This window comes from Pieris napi, chromosome 1 (assembly GCF_905475465.1).
Source record: "Pieris napi chromosome 1, ilPieNapi1.2, whole genome shotgun sequence".
NCBI lineage: Eukaryota > Metazoa > Arthropoda > Insecta > Lepidoptera > Pieridae > Pieris > Pieris napi.
The window spans coordinates 9,898,113-9,917,518 of record NC_062234.1 but is presented as its reverse complement, the minus strand read 5'-3'; the positions used below and the strand labels follow the sequence as shown (position 1 = coordinate 9,917,518).

At 35.1% G+C, this 19,406-nt stretch overlaps 1 protein-coding gene and 1 long non-coding RNA gene across 2 annotated transcripts; one reads left to right on the top strand and one right to left on the bottom strand.

The window, feature by feature from the left end:
* Positions 1-6,529: 6,529 nt before the first annotated feature.
* Positions 6,530-7,678, top strand: LOC125063018. The gene is made up of 2 exons (XR_007119452.1): positions 6,530-7,055; positions 7,488-7,678. It is a non-coding gene; the product is annotated as an uncharacterized LOC125063018 (long non-coding RNA).
* A 23-nt stretch (positions 7,679-7,701) lies between these two features.
* Positions 7,702-17,725, bottom strand: LOC125063008 (myrosinase 1-like). Its single transcript, XM_047669202.1, has 7 exons — positions 17,523-17,725; positions 15,114-15,232; positions 14,308-14,883; positions 13,919-14,013; positions 12,876-13,181; positions 11,602-11,843; positions 7,702-7,959 (listed from the first exon to the last, which is right to left on the bottom strand). Exons 1-7 carry the CDS (start codon positions 17,561-17,563, stop codon positions 7,752-7,754), a joined length of 1,587 nt encoding a protein of 528 aa, XP_047525158.1. The 5' UTR covers positions 17,564-17,725; the 3' UTR covers positions 7,702-7,751.
* Positions 17,726-19,406: the final 1,681 nt, after the last annotated feature.

The window sequence follows — 19,406 nt, the reverse complement described above, 5'->3', positions numbered from 1 at the left end:
ATTTATAGTAGGAAATATTGGTAATGTTTTATTAGTGACGTTCTATTGAGCTTTTTAACCCAAAATTTTCAAACCTTAAGCTATGAATTACATTTTAATTTAATTTAGTTTTAAATTGAATGAGCGGAATATGATTGACTGAGGTCACGAGAAACCCTAAATTGGTCCGTATATACGAAGACCTCATCGAGTCAAGTCAAAAATCATTCATTCATATAGGTAACAATGTACACTTATGAACGTCAAAAAATATATATATGAAATTCTTATAATTTTACATTTTCCGCCAGTTCTCAAATTAAGGTCATAGAACGGAAGAGAAGAACTGGCAATAAACTCTCCGCCACTCTTTTTAATCGCTAAGTTTTTTGTTTTACACAACATTTGTAAGGAGCTGAACCATTACACCATGTTCCACATGACATCTTAAGTAATATATCATAATAAAATAAATTAAAAATAAAGATTTGTCCTTTATCAGCAGGAGGCATGGTGAAATAGGAGCACGCACTTACATTCTAGTGGCTAATTCTCTCTAAGAGTGAAAAATATATTAAAGGTGCAACAATATCTGTGAACACAATTATGTATTGTACAGTGTACACACTACTCTGTATGACGAATTTAAATAGATTTTTAAATAGCCTTGGATGCGTAATTTTTATCTTTCCTCACGATGAAGATGAGTATTAAATATGATTAGTATATGGGCGGATGCCCTTTATCATAAGAATAAGCCATGTCTTCAATAAGTTGTTATGTGGGTAGGAACAATAGAATCACAAAAAGTATCTCCCTTACAGCAATTCACTAAAATCTATTCACTCGTAATTAGGGAATCACTTAATCAATCACTTTTAATTAGTTTTGTAACAAAAAGACACAAGATTATTTGGAACAAAAAGCGATTCGTCGCAGACGTGGTGCGCTCGCCGTTGACGTTCGAAAACTAAACGAAATTCAACATGTTCGCGCTGACCATCGACACGACGCTCCGCCAGACTGACCATAGTCAAATCTCGTTCCAATAATTCTACTATTTCTAAACAGATGGCGCTAGGAATGCGCCGTCACGGCCGGACTGACTTTCGACCGTCCTCGGGCGCATCAGATTGCAGTCCTGTAACAGTGACAGAATCAATCGGACAGGTGTCAGTAAATCTACCCGCTCGCCCAACCTGACAAGCTATGACTACTAGACGTAATGCTACTGTCATACAACTATGACTATCAGAATAAAAAAAAAAGCGTGTGTCCTTTCGACCACTCATGGACCGGACGGCACCTTTTTCTAATCACTTAACAAACATTACACTCTTTATCGGCATGTCCTATCCTTAGGATAAATTTTTCACACAGTATCAATTTGGACCGGACGGGTGTGTCCTTTCGACCAGCCACTCGTGCATGGACCGGACGACACTGTCCCTTCGACCAATTAACACTTAAGATTGGACCGGACGGGTGTGTCCTTTCGACCAGCCACTCGTGCATGGACCGGACGACACTGTCCCTTCGACCAATTAACACTTAAGATTGGACCGGACGGGTGTGTCCTTTCGACCAGCCACTTGTGCATGGACCGGACGACACTGTCCCTTCGACCAATTAACACTTAAGATTGGACCGGACGGGTGTGTCCTTTCGACCAGCCACACGTGCATGGCCCGGACGACATTATCCTTTCGACCACCTTCACACACACACACACACACACCACGTTATTCAATGACTCTTCTCACTAATCGTGCCAACATAGTTAAGTAGACTTCAGTGCTTACAGATTACAAATACCTATAAGTTACGGACTGTCTTGCGCTGCGTGAATTCGGACCTCATGCTCAAAGATTTCGCGATCTGAAATGTTACTTAGGGTATCAGACTCCGCTGTAAGCGTGTCTGATCCTGCGGACAGTGTATCGGAGCCTGCAGTCAATATATCACAAACATTCGGTCTGTCGAGGTGACCATAGCATCGAAATCCGCTGCAGTATTGATTAAGCTCGGAACGCCTTTTCAAAACTAAAAAAAAAAAGTACTTTGTGACAAGCGCCTAAATTTACAGCTTAGAACTCGTATTGCGCGATGTTACGTCTTCTCTGTGCTGCTCTACGGCGTAGAATCTTGGACGCTGACAGAGACTATGTCCAAAAAAAGTGGAAGCGTTTGAGATCTGGGTTTATCAACGTATGCTTAAAATATCTTGGACAGACCGCATACGAAATACAACCGTGCTGGACAGAATGCAGAAGAACAAAGAAGTGCTTATGACGGTTAAGAAAAGGAAATTTGAGTATTTCGGACACGTTTTACGCAACTCCAAAAAAATATGAGTTCCTTCAACTAATCATACAAGGCAAAGTGGCAGGTAGAAGGAGACCTGGCCGCAGACGCACGTCCTGGTTGAAAAACTTGAGACAATGGTTTGGTCAAAGCACCAAGTCATTGTTTAGAAGCGCGGCATCCAAAATTAAAATAGCCAAGATGATCGCCAACCTTCGCAAGGAGATGGCACTATAAGAATAAGAAGAAACTTCCTTTCTAACTCAGTTTGGTTGCGCTCGCAACTTTTGATGAATACGAAATCGCCCTTAGAAAATGGCTTGATAGTAGCTCGACCTTGGTCAAATCGTAAAGTATCGGATGCGGCTGCCCTTTGTATGTTAGGAGACGCATCTTGCCTAGCTGACTCTACGTCAATTCGCTGTTCTTGTTCTGAATCTGGACTTGAACACCTAATTCTCGACATACCTAGAGATTGAGAACGGGTACCGAACGATAATCGCTAGCAAAACTTTTCAAAGCGCGCATCACACGCTTGACTTGCCCGTTTGCCCCGCTGGAGCCAGTTGCTATAAAATGCAGCCCAATGTTACGCTCCGGACAAAAGCTCCTGAAATCCTGGCCAACGCAACACCTGCCTTGATCGGCTACTATGCGCTTAGGTGCTTCAAAAAAAGGCAAAAGGCATTTTTAACGGCTTGAACCGCGCTAGCTGCGTCTAATGTGCTCTAATAATACGCATTTAGTGAACGCATCAACAATTACCGAACAATACTCCTTACGGTCACTTTTTCTCCTTAGTTTGCGGGTGAAGTCGATATAAATCGTCTGCCACGGTACCGGAGCTTTTGGAATAGAATGTAGCTGCACAGGCTGAGCACCTGCGGGACCCTTCGATGACTTGCAGACAATGCAAGAGTCAACAATTTTTCTAACGCACTCGGACATCTGAGGGAACTAACACTGTTCGTACAGTCTGTCCAGTGTTCCGTCACCACCCAGTCGCTGCAACTCGTTATGAACGTGATCGATCAAAGTCCATATTAGGGAACGTGGGACGACTGGCAGCCATGATATAATCTTGTTTCCTCCTATAAAGAACTCCATTCCTAACGTCACATGTCTGACCAACCGGTTTAGGAAAATCGCCATTATTGTGCTTGTCGATCAAGTCTTGGACCACTGCATCACGTCTCCGTTCCACAGAAAGCCAGCGCCGATGTATTTCTATAAAATTTACTGTCTGAATTGTAGATTTTGAAGAGACTTGTGACTCGGAAACTAAGCTATTGGGGTCCGGCAGCAGATTTCTAGAAAGGCAATCCGCGTGCTCCATGCCACGACCCTCGCGATATATGATATCAAAATCGTAGGCTTGTAAAAATGCCCACCAACGATGAACACGTGGGGTCAGGTCAGTTTTAGACTTCAAACATTAACTTGTTCCTCAAATTGAGAAAAAAAAAAAATCAAATTATCATTATTAATTTTGACGCTCACACCGTTTTCTAAAATGTCCCTACCTATTACAACAGGGTAAGACATGAGTCTGGTACTACATGAAATGTCAAGAGTTTTATAAAATTTTCAAGATTAACCTCACTCGAAATCTGTGACGTAGATTTTATTTCATCACCACCAATGCCCGCAAGATACACAAGATCATTGCGCACAGTACTTGGGAACTTAGTATAATAGCTCTCTTTTCTCAACGAGCAAGACGATCCGCTATCAAACAAAAAAAAGGAGACTGACTCACCAGATGACATCCCCAAGGTGCCCCTCGACAGCCACTGTTCGCAGATATTACCTATTACCTTGCAGTAGATCCACCACCTTTTTTTCCTTTTCTGTACAAATTGTTGCTATGTGTCCAACTTGACCGCATATATAACAGGTTACGGTAGAAGTTTTCTCGGGGGCACGTGTTGCAGTTGACGGATCTTGCTGCTTAGTCATCCTAGAAGAATCTTCTCGAAGACGCTTTTTACAGTCGGCTTGCCGGTGTCCGAGGATTTTACAAAAATGACATTTACCAGGAAATCTTGCGTCCACAATTCTAGGTCGCTTGAAATCAGGCTCTTGGATTTCAGTAACCCCCGATCTTCGCTTTAGGGAAATGCCTTTTAAGATTCTAAACAGCTGAGGTTTAATAGTGACAGTATATGCGTTTAGCTCACGGCATATCAAATCATCCTTCTGACATAAGACCGATATGACGTATCCAGTTATAAAATCTTGAGATTCGGGTTTAGGTATAGTTTCGATCATATTCCATAAACGCAGGCCACTCTGCTGCAGTTTCTTTTGTTCCAATTTGAAAACGCAATATTTCATCAAAGAAGTCTTGAAATAATTTTGGTTTACAAAATCTAGCCATTAAACTTTGTTTTACATTCTCCCATGTCAGCTCATACAAATTTAACTTGCTCAAGCAAGCTGCGCGCCCTTTCAGTACACTGCTAAGAGCTAGAGAAATCTACGCCCTCTAAATGTTTAGTCAGTACTTTAAGCTGAGTAATTAAGACCAACCTTCTATATCCGCGTCTGCGTCTACCCGATTAAACTACGAATTTCACTGCACTATACTGGGCGTTAGCAGTTGCCACCGGTGGTTGCGTTGTCGCTAACATCCGAGTAAGTAAAATTTCCATATTACTTAACAACTTCAAGGCGCTATTTTAGTCAGGTGGTTGTTTTTGCACGGTCAGTAGCGCATGGGATCCCACTTCTGATATGGGCGGATGCCCTTTATCATAAGAATAAGCCATGTCTTCAATAAGTTGTTATGTGGGTAGGAACAATAGAATCACAAAAAGTATCTCCCTTACAGCAATTCACTAAAATCTATTCACTCGTAATTAGGGAATCACTTAATCAATCACTTTTAATTAGTTTTGTAACAAAAAGACACAAGATTATTTGGAACAAAAAGCGATTCGTCGCAGACGTGGTGCGCTCGCCGTTGACGTTCGAAAACTAAACGAAATTCAACATGTTCGCGCTGACCATCGACACGACGCTCCGCCAGACTGACCATAGTCAAATCTCGTTCCAATAATTCTACTATTTCTAAACAGATGGCGCTAGGAATGCGCCGTCAAGTATTATCACTCTTGTTTATTGAGTAAAGCATAAATAATTTCAAACAAAAACATACACCACTTGAAATAACAATTATAGGACTACCAGGATCTGATGGCACAAAGGGAAAAAAGAAATTGACGCTAGCAATACTAGGGAAATTGGAGTAAAACGTTTTGATACTTTATTTCCCTTATAGCGGCTGATTGTGTGTGATACATGCAAATATAAAAATTTATCCAATGATCAAGGATAATTTTTGAAAATTTTACTGTGGCGAATGTGGGGTTTGAAATTTAGATGAAAACTCCAATTACTCTGTTCATGAGTTTATTAATCAAATATAGGCTATTAGAACTTGAAAATGGTTCCAAATACTGCACATCCATGAAAAAGTCTTTATATGAAGAAGAAGACGCAGTATTTAATATAAACCTATCCTCCTGCATCTCAATTAATAGATCTTGTTCTATGAACTGATTTTCAATTTCTATTACATGTTCGCAAGATTTTCGCCATTCATCGATCCCTACTTGAGAGTAAGCTTCTTAAATCTCTTCTCTGTTAAAATTTTTATATCACTTGCAGGTCTATTGACGTTTTTACCCGCAAGTTTTTGTTTCATTAGTCCCCAGATTAATTCTATGGGGTTTAACGTAAAATGATATGGTGGGAGCCTCAAGACTTCGTGGCCTTGTGATTTAAAAATCTCATCTATCTGATATTTAGTTTCTTTTTTCAATTCTAAATCAAATCTATCCAAGTTTATTTTTTTTGTCACCTTTTTTTTTACCGGGCGTACTAAATACGCCTCTGTTAGATCTGCCTTTGGCAACAATTCGTCTTATGGTAGTATTAGAAACCCCTGAAATAAACCAAAGTTTACGTTATATAAGTACATAATATAATACATACGAAAATCCAATAAACCAAAGTATCAAGACGTGTCATTCCTACTAACCAGTCAACACTTGCACATGGCTAAATATCGATGATTGTGTATGTTCTGCACTTTGTTGATCAAGTATTCTTTAATAAACATTGAAAACAATATTTCTTGCTTGCGATCGAAGAGGTTTTTTCAACATTTTCACCACTTTTTAAAGAAAATTTGAAGCCAAACCAAAAACAATTCCTCAAAATTTCAGATGACAGATGAATTTTTTTTTGTTGCCACATGCAAATCGCTGATTTTTTTTAAAAAAATTGCCATCAGATTCTGGTAGACCTATACTTCATTACATTCGCTACAGTATATGTAAAGTAGTTTACAAGGTCCTATTACAGATCTTTTATTGAAAATTTGTTTAAATTTATTATCGTTATATATTGACTATAGCATTGAAGTTTAAAGATTTGAGCCTTTCCTAATAATCAAGTGGCGCTACAACCCCGTTGGGTCTTTTGAATTTTTGTTGCATCTTTCTTTATAGCCTTCTATGTCTGGCACAATTCGGGGTACATTTTCAGATTTCTACCATTACGATAAATTTAGGAACGTGTCGAAAAATCTATTGAGGCACAGTTGAGACACTTTTGGTCGATCGTGTTGGACGGAAACCGCTGCTTCTATTGTCTGCGCTAGGGGTGGGACTAATGAATGCCCGACCAACGTCAAGTTGTACGCCTCCTGTGTCGCTCATATTTATACTGGAGTTTCGATGTTTGCTGTTCAGAAACTCTTCCAAGTAAAACTATTTAATATTAAACCATCCTTTCCGTTTATATATACCACCTTAAATTACTTTTACACACACACGTCTAATCTTTGTTTCTTGGAAAAACTAAACATAAAAGAGAACAACGAGACGCTTAAATATAAGGAAGTTTCTAATGAAAGGAAAATAAAATAAATACGTCAAATAGCTCTTTGATTAGTGGCTTAAGATACAATTACTATCAAGTATTACGAGTACCTATTACTTTATACTTCTTACGCACACATTGATTGATAGTTAGGGAGCTGGCGAGCAAAAATTCTATATGATCAGCACACATGGCAGACGTTATTAATAGTGATAATTATACCCTAAGAAACATGAAGACGTTATGAGATGTCGTTCATCTCAGATCAACAAGCTGTCATCAACATTACTAATATGAGCAATTTATAATTCCAGGTAATAAGAGATACATATGGTATCTACACAGTTTTCTGGGGCTTCTGTGCGTGCTCAATCCTCGGGCTGGTGTTCATTCTAGCCGTGCTACCCGAGACCAAGGGGAAATCATTTGCTTGCATACAGGCTCAGCTGAAAAGAGAAGTCGCCCGCGACAACGCAAGCAAACTTATGACTGTCGAGTATTAATACTATAGGAATGAAAACATTATGATATTAAATACTTAATTTTATTAATTTTATATACAGAGAGAGAGTATATAATTAAAGTAGATATCGGTATAGGGGGATGAGGGGGAGCACAGTAGGCAGGACTTTCGATGCTGATGAGAAGGCAGAGTAGTCATCAGGATCGTAATTCTCTGGCAAGCCTCGCGAGGAGATCACGCTCGTGTACAATCGTGCCGAGTCCTTGGCCGTCCTCGTTTTATTCTGACTCTCAAAATCGACCAAGTAAAGACCGAAGCGAGACCTGCAAATGCATTTACATACATGACGAGTGAAATATATCATGAATGACGGATATTGCGTTTTATTTATGTCTCTAAAGATTATAATTATTGCTTATGTTTATAACTTTCATGCAGTTCACTGGCTGTATAGATTTGTAGTAGGAAATATTGGTAATGTTTTATTGAACTTTTTAACCCAAATTTTTCTTAAGCTTTGAATTACATTTTAATTTGATTTAGTTTTAAATTGAATGAGCGGAATATGATTGACTGAGGTCACGAGAAACCCTAAACTGGTCCGTATATATGAAGACCTAATCGAGTCAAGTCAAAAATCATTCATTCATAAAGGTAACACAATGTACACTTATGAACGTCAAAAAAAAATACATATATGAAATTCTTCTAATTTTACATTTTCCGCCAGTTCTCAAATCAAGGGCGTAGAACGGAAGAGAAGAACTGGCAATAAACTCTCCGCCACTCTTTTTAATCGCCAAGTTTTTTGTTTTACACAACGTTTGTAAGGAGCTGAACCATTACACCATGTTCCACATGACATCTTAAGTAATACATCACAGTAAAACATATTAAAAACAAAGATTTGTCCTTTATCAGCAGGAGGCATGGTGAAATAGAATCCGTATGATGAATTTAAATAGATTTTTATATAGCCTTGGATGCATAATTTTTATCTTTCCTCTCGACAAAGATGAGTATTAAATATGATTAGTCTTATCACTTTTGTTTTTTGGATGAAGCGTAAATAATTTTAAACAAAAACGTAGACCAGTTGAAAAAACAATTACTTCATAAGATTCGCTACAGTATATGTAAAGTAGTTTACAAGGTCCTATAACACATATTTTAATGAAAATTGGTTTTAATTTATTATCGTTATATGTATATTGAATATCGCATTGAAGTTTAAAGACTTTCGTAATATCCGAAAAATATTCAGGATTGTAACGCTTTTGAATTTTTGTTGCATTGTTTTTTATAGCCTTCTATGTCTGACACAATTCGGGGTACATTTTCAGATTTTTAACATTACGAGCAATTTATGTACGCATCGAAACATCTACACACACACACAGTTAAGAACTTCATGCTTAAACCTGGTTATAGCGCCTTTTTACTAGTGTTCCTAAATAATTATAACAATTACAGTAATTATGTTAATATACACTTTCATTGTTGCTACAGAACATATTCCTAATCAGTACGTGACAATATTGTAGACAAGTCACAAGACAAAATGTGTATTTGCATATTCTTGAAATGTCATTAGTTTGACTTTAAGATACCTATTTAAAGATTTCAGTGACAATGAATGACCTCTAGTGTTCATTAAATTGTTAAGGACGTTTTACGAGTATAATCACCGTCTACGGATTTAAAAGGCAATTTTCCTTATGTAAGGTGTTTTTACCATTATTACTAAAAATAATTATTTTATACGAAGTCGAGAACTCAGTAAAAAAAGCCGGCTTAATCCGAGAACTTCAATAGCGATTCCGAGCTCAAGGAAATTCGCGCTACTTTAAAAGTACTGCATTGCAATTTAGTAGATATTATTTTAAGATGTTATAATAATTGGAATCGTTACATTACTGAACGTCTATCTCGGCTTATTAAGATTTTGGAAATGAGTATAGAGAAGCTCTGCTGGTACATCTTGTTTTATAGATTTATTTTGTAATTTGGAACTCAACGAATCAAATTAATTGTTGCATAAACCAGTTTATTTTATACTTTTATTACAACAGAGAGCAGTGTTTACCTAATGCCTTGAGCGTGTAATTCTCAAAACTGACAACCCTAAATCCGTCCAATTGTGGTTCTATATTTACAAAAAAGTACTATTATTATTACTTGTAAGCTCCAAACACGGAATCTAAACCGTTGAGAATGTAAAACAAAAGACGACAGCGCGATTCGTTTCATTGGTTTATGGTAGGGGAGCCCACGATGCTAAATGGGGATTTACTCGAGCGTCGTAGAGACCTATTGGGATGCAAAGCTTAGATAAAAAGAAGAAAAAAATGTTATATGATAAATTCCTTTTCATCGGTGGGGGAAGCGGCTATAGATAGTTAAATATGTAAAAAAAAACTGTTGCATGGACATCCTCGAGCGCGTCAGATATTGATAGCATCTATGCCCTACGTATTTATAATAATGTACGTATGTTAATCTGATCGTTTGCATGATGCGGGTGGTTGTATTTAAGGGTTGAAAATTAAAAAAAAAAAATTTTATCGAGCGCGTCAGATTTTCTAAGGGAGTGTTAAGTGCACCAAAAAAAAGCTCTCATTCACTAATCTGACGATTTCGATGGGACGCAAACCCACAGCCATTTTCTTAATTTGCAAAAAAAAAACGCAATTTTGAAATACTCAAGCGCGTCAGATTAAGATATATGTGGTTCATCTTTATGTTCTAAACGTACTGTCTCATAATCTGACGATTATCTAGAGGGATTCGCCTGATCTGACAAAAAAAAAATAGAAAAACGGTTCACCTAAAGGGCCATCCCTGCAACTTCCCGCTAATTCCATTCCTGGGCGCTTAAAATTGATATTTTGAGCTCGCTGAGTTCAAAGAAATAACATTTCTATGCATTTGAGCTCTCCCAGCTCGAAAGTCTAATAGAAGTTTCATAGAACACTATTTTTGGAATTTTCAAACCGCAATAACTTTTGAATGGATCAAGCAATTTTCACGCGGTTGGCGGCATTCGACGCAATTTTATCATCCTCATAAGTCATTTTACAATTTTAATTGATCGAACCACAAATTTCGGAGTAATCCCGAAAAAACACTTTTTCGGGTTTCTTTCGTGTACGATATCTCTCGAACGAATCAACCGCTTTTGACCAGCTTGGTGGCGATCGACGTGGTTTTTCAAGCTCAAAGGCGGATTAGTTTTTGAAGTTGATCGATAAAGAAACCACTTTAAAAAAAATATTTCTTATTTTTTTAAGATTTTTCAAAATTTCTCAAAATCTATCGGTCCGAATCGGTTCAAATTCACAGGAAATGTAATTTTGAGGGAAATATTTAGAACGCCGTTTAGTAGATTCCGATCGGTTAAAGGAAATGTAGGCATCACGCAGCTGCACGCATTTAACTTTATCGACGAATTTTTGTTATTTCGGATTGCGGAAATCGTCAGATTATATATTTTTCATTATTCTTGAATTATTTCCTTCAAAATAAAAAAAAAATTAGCTACGCTCGAGAATGTCGAGATGACGTTTTTTTTTTACAACTTTGTTGCCCTCCCCTTTTTTCCGTCACTCTCAAATTGTCAGATTAGTGGAATATACACTTTTTAGGATGTAATTAACTCACCCTACCTTAATCTGACGCGCTCGGGAATTTCTGATGGTCAATTTTTTTTTACTAAACTGATCCTGTCTCCTTCACGTGCGGCCTTATATATGGACCTCATATTTTGTGGAGGTACTTAACCGGGTACAAGGTATCCCCCTATATATTAATCTGCCGCGCTTTAGTAAATCCCGAAATCCCCTCTTGGGCTCCCCTACCATTAGGCCGAGTTCATTTACAGACACTATTCTTTAAACCAAACACAATCTACGCCGCACCCATACGGTTTCCTTATGATATTCATTTATATTTATGAAAGAACTTACACAAATCCATCGTCCCATTCCCAGTTATCCATTAGGCTCCACGCGAAGTATCCCTGAACATTGCTCTTGTCTTCATGTATCGCATGTAACAGGGCATTCAAGTAATGGCAGTAGTAGGTAACTCTTGCGTCATCATTAATTCCACTGTAATCCGCGTAGCCGTTTTCGGTAACGATTATAGGAATGTTATTGTACGTCCTTGTTATCCACGCTAGAAGACGACGGAACCCGAATGGTACCACCTAAAATTTAATAAATTTAACTTTATTACAAATTCTCACAGCAAATAACGCCTGAGCACCGTAAGGATTGTATAAGCTATTGAAATCCAAACCAATTCTGACTTAGAGGAAATTATGGTCTAATGTAAAAATTCTCGTGTCACAATGTTCGTCCCCATACTCCTCCGCAACGGCTCGACCGATTCTTATGAATTTTTTAATGCATATTCAGTAAGAATCGGACAACATCTATTTTTCAATAATATACAACAAATCTGTTAGGGTCAGTAAATATTTAAATAAAGGTTACTCTGGCGCATGAGAGTCTCAAAGTTAGACGGTTTATTAATTTATTTTTTAATATTAATATCCCATTAAATATAATTTATTGGACACCAAAACGAATTAATTCCAAGAATCTTGTTTATTCCAATGATATGTCATGTCTTTTTAATTTATTAAGTAATCTTACAACTTATTAGTGAATTAATAAGTAGCAAATCAAATTTTCGATCAGAATCCTTGACGAACGTTTTGCACATACAGAAATAAAAACTGCAATATTGACTATAGGAGAACCAGTTCTAAGAAACTGTATGCTTTGTGTTTTTTATTTCAATTAAAACCTGTCGTGTTGTTATTTTATTCTATTTTTACAATATAGAATGATGCAAAATAAACACATATAATATATTGTTAATACTTCTCTAAAAAAGCATTTATAAAGGCTTTGTTTCACGTTTAATGTATTTCGAGTTCTTTATAAAATGTTTTTCTATTTAAACAATGGGTTTTTTAAACGTCTCGGGAAACAAAAAAATATACGGAGTATTTTTTTTAAACAATATCAACAGGGAATGGAGCTTTGTACGTTACGAAGAAAAGTTTACTTCAAAGAACTTAAATTTTATTTTTAAGATATAGTAAGTTTTGTTTAGTTTAGTAGGCTAATTGTTTACGAAATGCGGATGGAATAACTGATATAGGTTCGATTACTGTTCGTAGAAAATAAGTATGTCTTATAACATACACGTTAGGGCTTAGGCAACTTACTTTCAACCAATTTGAAGAAGACATCGATGGCCACTTAGGATTTTGAACCCGTACAATACCAACATCATTCTCATGAGATGGGATTTGACCCACTTCCTTCTCTGCCATGCTCAGCAAGTACGTGGTATAATGGTTCAAGCCAAAGAAATCTGCTGTTCCCTTAATGTGATCCACTTCCGCTTGAGTGAATTTAGGTAGACGTGATCTGGAGTAGTTTTGATGGCGACTTTTTTCGTCTACAAGTTGAATCAGTTCTGGTGGATAATTTCCTTCACTTGAGAAAATGGGGTGAGCATACCAGCCAACCTGTTAAAAAGAAAATGATTCATTATCTTTATGTTATCTTAGATTAAATAATGTTATTCTTAGTATTTATAACGTGCAGACTTATCAGCTTTATATTGGGGTTTATAAAAACCCCAATATAAAGTGTTTAGTGCAACGTGACATTCAACTATCTAAGGGTATGAGAGGACATATTTTTATTATCTTTTAGTAATTTTATTGAAGTAACTAGATGTATATGAACTATATCAGATATAATCCTAAACCTGCGTTCTTTTGTACGCATTGTTTTAAAGCGAATAAGCCGCGGTAGAATTAGTTGGAAATGGTACACTGTTCTGCCGATAATTATTAAAAAACACTGTACCATCAAAGATCCGCTTTCTGCCTTTTCCTAGCAGAACCACATTTCGTTCATAGTCGACTGTTCTACAGAGATCAATAATTATACTACAATCCGGATTCAAACTAACGGTAAAGTCCTAGAATGTGGATAATTACTGCTATTTAGGATTGAATGGTATTTTCCCAAAGGCTGGGTCAAAGTCACCGATAACGTGACTCACAGGAAAACTTAAACGACCTAGATCTGCATTCTCTTTAAGACTACTTAAATGACGGAGGTACTGATGACATTACTTACATCGTATTTTATTTATACTAGGGTAAATAGAAAAATAATGAACAAAATTATATTGAAAGATATGATATTTTATGATAACAGGATGGAATAGGCAATAACAGAAAATGATACTTACGTGAGTTCTTAAATATAGTTCAGCAGCTTTTATATCACTTGGAGAGTTAGTTTTCGGTTGTGCCCAATTAGAGTCAAGTGAAATACCAATTTTACCTATAGAAAGGAATAAGATACATTATCTAATATCGCTTATACTAAGGGGGTTTCTATTGGCATAAATACCATTTTAAATGTAACTATTTAGTATTAAGATGTAAATTTGTTTCATTTTAACTTAGTTTAAAACTTTTCGTTAATTGATAATATGTTTATTTTAATAGAATTCAATATAGTTTCAGTCGCAATAAAACATTGGTTGTAACCGCGATTAACAATTACTGGCGCATACCAATAATTCAAACAAGTTCTACGCAAACCGGAAATATTCAACAAAATAAATATTATTACCTCCATATATTGGTCGGTACTGTTTGTTATACAAGTGATATACATCAGCATGGGCCTTCAGCAGATTATGCGTGCAGAGGTACTCGGCGATACCATGTCTGTTCAGGGCCGGTGCCCTATAAGTACCTCCATAACCTTCCAAACAAGTCTGCATCGGCTCATTGAACGTGACCCAGTATTTCACTTTATCAGCAAAGTTTTCAAACAATAAATTGGCATAATCTGTATAGTACTCTACAATGTGCTCGTTGCTAAAACCTCCCATATCTTGCAATTTCTGGGGCAAATCCCAATGATATATAGTAACCATGGGTGTAATGTTATATTTCTCTAGTTCGTTGATAAGATTTTTGTAATACTGAATGCCTAAATTATTGACGGAGTTTATTAAGCCGTTGGGTAATATTCGTGGCCAAGATATAGAGAAACGGTAAATATCTACACCGAGTTCATGGACCATTTCCGCATCTCGTTTGTATAGATGATATGAATCAGCTGCTACGTCGGGAGTCGAACCATCTTTCGTAAAGTTTGGATTTCTGCGGACTAGGTTGTCCCATATGCTTTCAGACTTTCCTGTAAATAATAAGTTTTTCTAGTTATAAGAGAATTAAGTTACGTTGGACAGGAGGTACTTTATCCTTATATAGAGATCCTTACGTATTTGCTTTTGAAAACTTAATTTGTAAAACGTTAAGTCCCGTGTCCGACGTCAGGGATTAATCATTTTCCTGGCAACGAATTTGTTGTTCGCGATTCGACGAACTGTTTCGATATATTAATGGTTGTATTGTAATAAAACTTACCATCTTCATTCCACGCTCCCTCTATTTGTATAGCAGCTGTTGAAACGCCAAAGGAAAAATCTTTTGGAAACGTATAGTTCGACTTAAGGCCACCGGAAAAGTTAACACCTTCGCCATTTCTGTAAAAATATCTCAATTCAGTTACGAGACCTAATACAAAAGGTTCACGGAATTACGAAAATAATATGCAATTATTCAAATATATTTAAAAAATATTACTAATTTAGTTTATAAAAAGATTTAATTAAATAAATAAACAATGTAATTTATACTTTTCCAGAAATTAGATCTCTTTATATATATTTGCTTGAGCTTGAGTAATGAAGATCGTCTGGTACATATATTAAGTGGTATTAATGCTATTTTAAATTGAGGATGTGCAGAATCAGACCTTAATATTTTTTCAAATTCAATATTTAAAAAAAACATGATCTTTGTTGGACTTACCTATGCAAAATAATAGGATAATAATATTTTAACAATCTATATATGTACATATGGAAATACATATGAAGATTTAACAAATCCTACCACAAAAACGTAAATTTAAGAAAAATAAAAAGATATATTTGTTCATTTCCAAATGTGTTTACTGATATATTATAAACAAAATTTACTTTTACAAATTAACTGCTAAAACTTACTATATTTTTCAAATAATAATTTCGTAATTTTCTTTCAATTACAGTGATTGTTTAATGCAGATTCGGGTCGAGATTTATATCCTCATAATATAAAACGTGATTGAATGATATTTGCATTGTGTAAAGTTAATACTCCCATAATGCACCTTATCATAGATAATTATTGTTACTATTATAAACAAGTGTCTTTATACTTGTAAATAGCTATATTGCAAGGATTTTGGTTGGCGTAGTAATATAATTTATTTCAAATAATATATAATCAACTGTAATTTATATCTAATAGCCTTGAGCCTTATAATTGGTACAATACTGCTTTGCATTTCAATGAATTTCTGTGTAGAAATTATTTTAACTTTCGTTAAATAAATACGTAATTGCATATTAAGAGTTGTTCTCAGTATGATAGAGCTAATTGACGAACTAAGCGTTTTTGCTATGCTACATACGTAGATATGATATTCGAATTTTGAATATAGAATCCTGGCACAAACCAGACAGCAACAATTTACAAGTGCCCTAACATAAGGCCAAATTTCTAGGGCGTCGTAATAATTTATCATTTATAGGAAGTTATTTCCGTAAGGAAATCCTTCAACTGTCGCATAAAAGGAAAATCAAACTCAGTGTAGAAGGTTATTTATATATGGAAACTACTTTCTAATCTAATGTATGTAATCCCCAATCTGGTTTACTTGACCATTCTTTTGATTTATCTTTTTGACTCTTGGTTCGATTCTCAGGGAAACAATATATTTTCATGACTTGCGAACTGGTAGTAAATGTAAATTTACAATCAATTTAACATCTTTTCTGTTGACGTTCATAAGTGTACTTGGTTACCTATATATGAATAAATTATATTGAGTTTAAGTTTGAGTTTGAGTTTGCTTTCCTCCTCGCATTACACATGTGTCCTAATGTTTTAGATAGAAATGAAACGTATACGAATTACGCTCCTTTAGCTAAAGGTATATTTTGCCTCTTTCTGCTAAATTATGTTCACGCAGTGGCGAAAAGAGGCAGGTGCAATCGAACTGATTTATTTTTTAAGAATAAGTGGGAGAATTTATATGTACGGTGGGTTATGAAATGAAGCAAGGAGGTGCGACAATACAATCAACAAAACCATATAGATTGTGTGACAAATTTCGTTTAAAATTTGCATATATATTACCTCATTAAAAAAAATAACAACCATTGATATGTTAATGATGAACGTCAATGTTACAGCATTTAAGGAATAAATTAAATTTTTAATTACACTTCCAATTGGAAAACAGTTTTTTTTAAATGATAAAATACAAATAAATTACGAATATTTATAAAGGCACTCAGAGTACTTTTAAATTAAGACCAGAAACCTACCTGAATCTCAATCTCCCTTCACATTAAATAATGACTATATAATTTGTAAATAACCGTTCTATGCAAGTGATTCAAAACGTTTCAAATTATCCAATTGGGTTATTGTAAGGGTCTTGGGTTCGAACTGTTTTTTTTATACGAATTCGAAAACACGCCCTGTGTTGTACAAAATTCGAGAGATCTCCAAAAAATTCAGAGAAATGTAAAATTGTAAATGATAAGGCATTAAATATTTACCATATATATATTATTACCACAATACGAAATAAATAAACAATATATCTAACACCCAATACCTTTAAATTTTAAATGCCATATAAATAATTTTATATGGCATTTCGTTTAATTTTCAAAAGTATTTTTTTGGTTTTTTATACTCGAAGGATGTAGTACTTACCTTATAAATATAACAATAAAAACAAAAGAAATAAACTTCATCTTGAATAATTCACTATTACGTTATAATCACTATATCACTGGTAAATTCGTTTACATGTCTATAAATACTAGTTTCGTTAAAAAATTGTGGTTACTCGAAGGTTGTGAATGCGTGCAATACGCGCGCGAATCAATCGCGCACTGCACGTTCAAGCCTTGCAATTCAACCATCGAGGATCAAACGTCATCGCCATTCTCCAACAGCGATCAAACCATCACATGAGTACTTAAAGACATAAGGATTTATCTCTATATCGACTGACGTGATAAGAACGTGCCCATGTACTATTTGCCTTGACAATAAATTGAGTTTTATTAAAAGCCCCAGGTTTCGAATAAAAATTTTGGCTTGAAAAAGAGAAAAGGGGGATTACCTTGATGTAATATATAAAGAAATCAATGGGAATCGATCAATTTAATAGTTATCACACATATCTATTATTATTAAAATGTTCTTAAAATGTTGTTGAGTGCAAACGGTGTGTTATTTCTACCTACAATTATTTTATACCGCAGGTAAAATTTTATACAAAATTATATTCAATTATAAAATTTGTTTGTAGGTAAAAGTGTTTAATAATTAAAGAAAGAAAGAAAAAACATTTATCTGATTGATGTATAAAAATAAAAGAAATACGAACACTGAGCAACACTGATTTTCAGTGGGCCTGTACTATCTTAGAGTGACGCTATGCACACTAATCAAAACAAAAATGTTTACAATTCAAATAAAAAATAAGAAAAAAAAACAAATTTCAAACACAAACAGAATATGTAATTCATAAGACAATGCAACTAATTTGCCAACCCTGCCGACTAAAATTCCAAAAGATAACTTTTACATTTTATCTTGAAAGACGTAATGCCTTGGATATAGAGGATTGGAGGTGGCAGTGTGCAACGTCCAGCATTCGGGTGAATTGTATCGAAATGAACAGTTTATTGTCTATGATATGCATGTACGAGTATTATTTTACAGCAAAATAAATTTGTTCGAAACGTCGTTCTATCCAATGAAGCTTGTCTTAGAAATATAGCGTGTAAATGAGGAGAGGAGGAGATCAGGTGAGCCTCCTGCACGTTGTCCCCCTGATATATAAAATAAAAAATAAAATGTACTGACATTTATTTACGTACATACGAGTAAGTTTTCTTGCTTTTATTAATCTGGGCTCTCCCCGCAGGTTAATAAAAGTATAATTTGCAAATTACTTGTTAAAGTAATAATTACCTACTGTGAAACTTCCAGGATACATAAAAACATATATAACATTTCCTCTATTAAAATCTTTAATTAAAAATATGTTTTACCTTAACTTTTAATGTATTTTTTATGTCTTACTATTAATCGGTTTGTTAATAAAGGCGAATAAAAGGAAGCTCAAAAATTTAGTTTGAGAGAGGTAAGTCGTCGTCGTCCTCCAAGGGATTCGAAAATTCATATTAATCACTACTTCTATAGAGAAATTATTTAAGCAGATTTATGCCAAATATAAAATGTGTATAATTTTGACTCTTAGATTCGACAATTTATTTTATTAACGGCTAAATTTTTAATATAAAATTTAGCTTAGAACTAATTTACATAGTTTGGAACTGCCGATGCCACACAACTACATACGCATACAATATAATGTATATAATTTAAGGTATTATAAACCTTATTTTAAAAAATACATTTAATGTTAACGGTGTATTAATATTTAATTAAATTAATAATTGTTTAAACTTTATATTATAAAAAAATGTGATCGCAATACAACTTAATCATACAGTTTCAAAAAAAAAAACTATCTAAGGCATTCATTATACATTTAACTCAATGCATTTGTTAGTATATAAC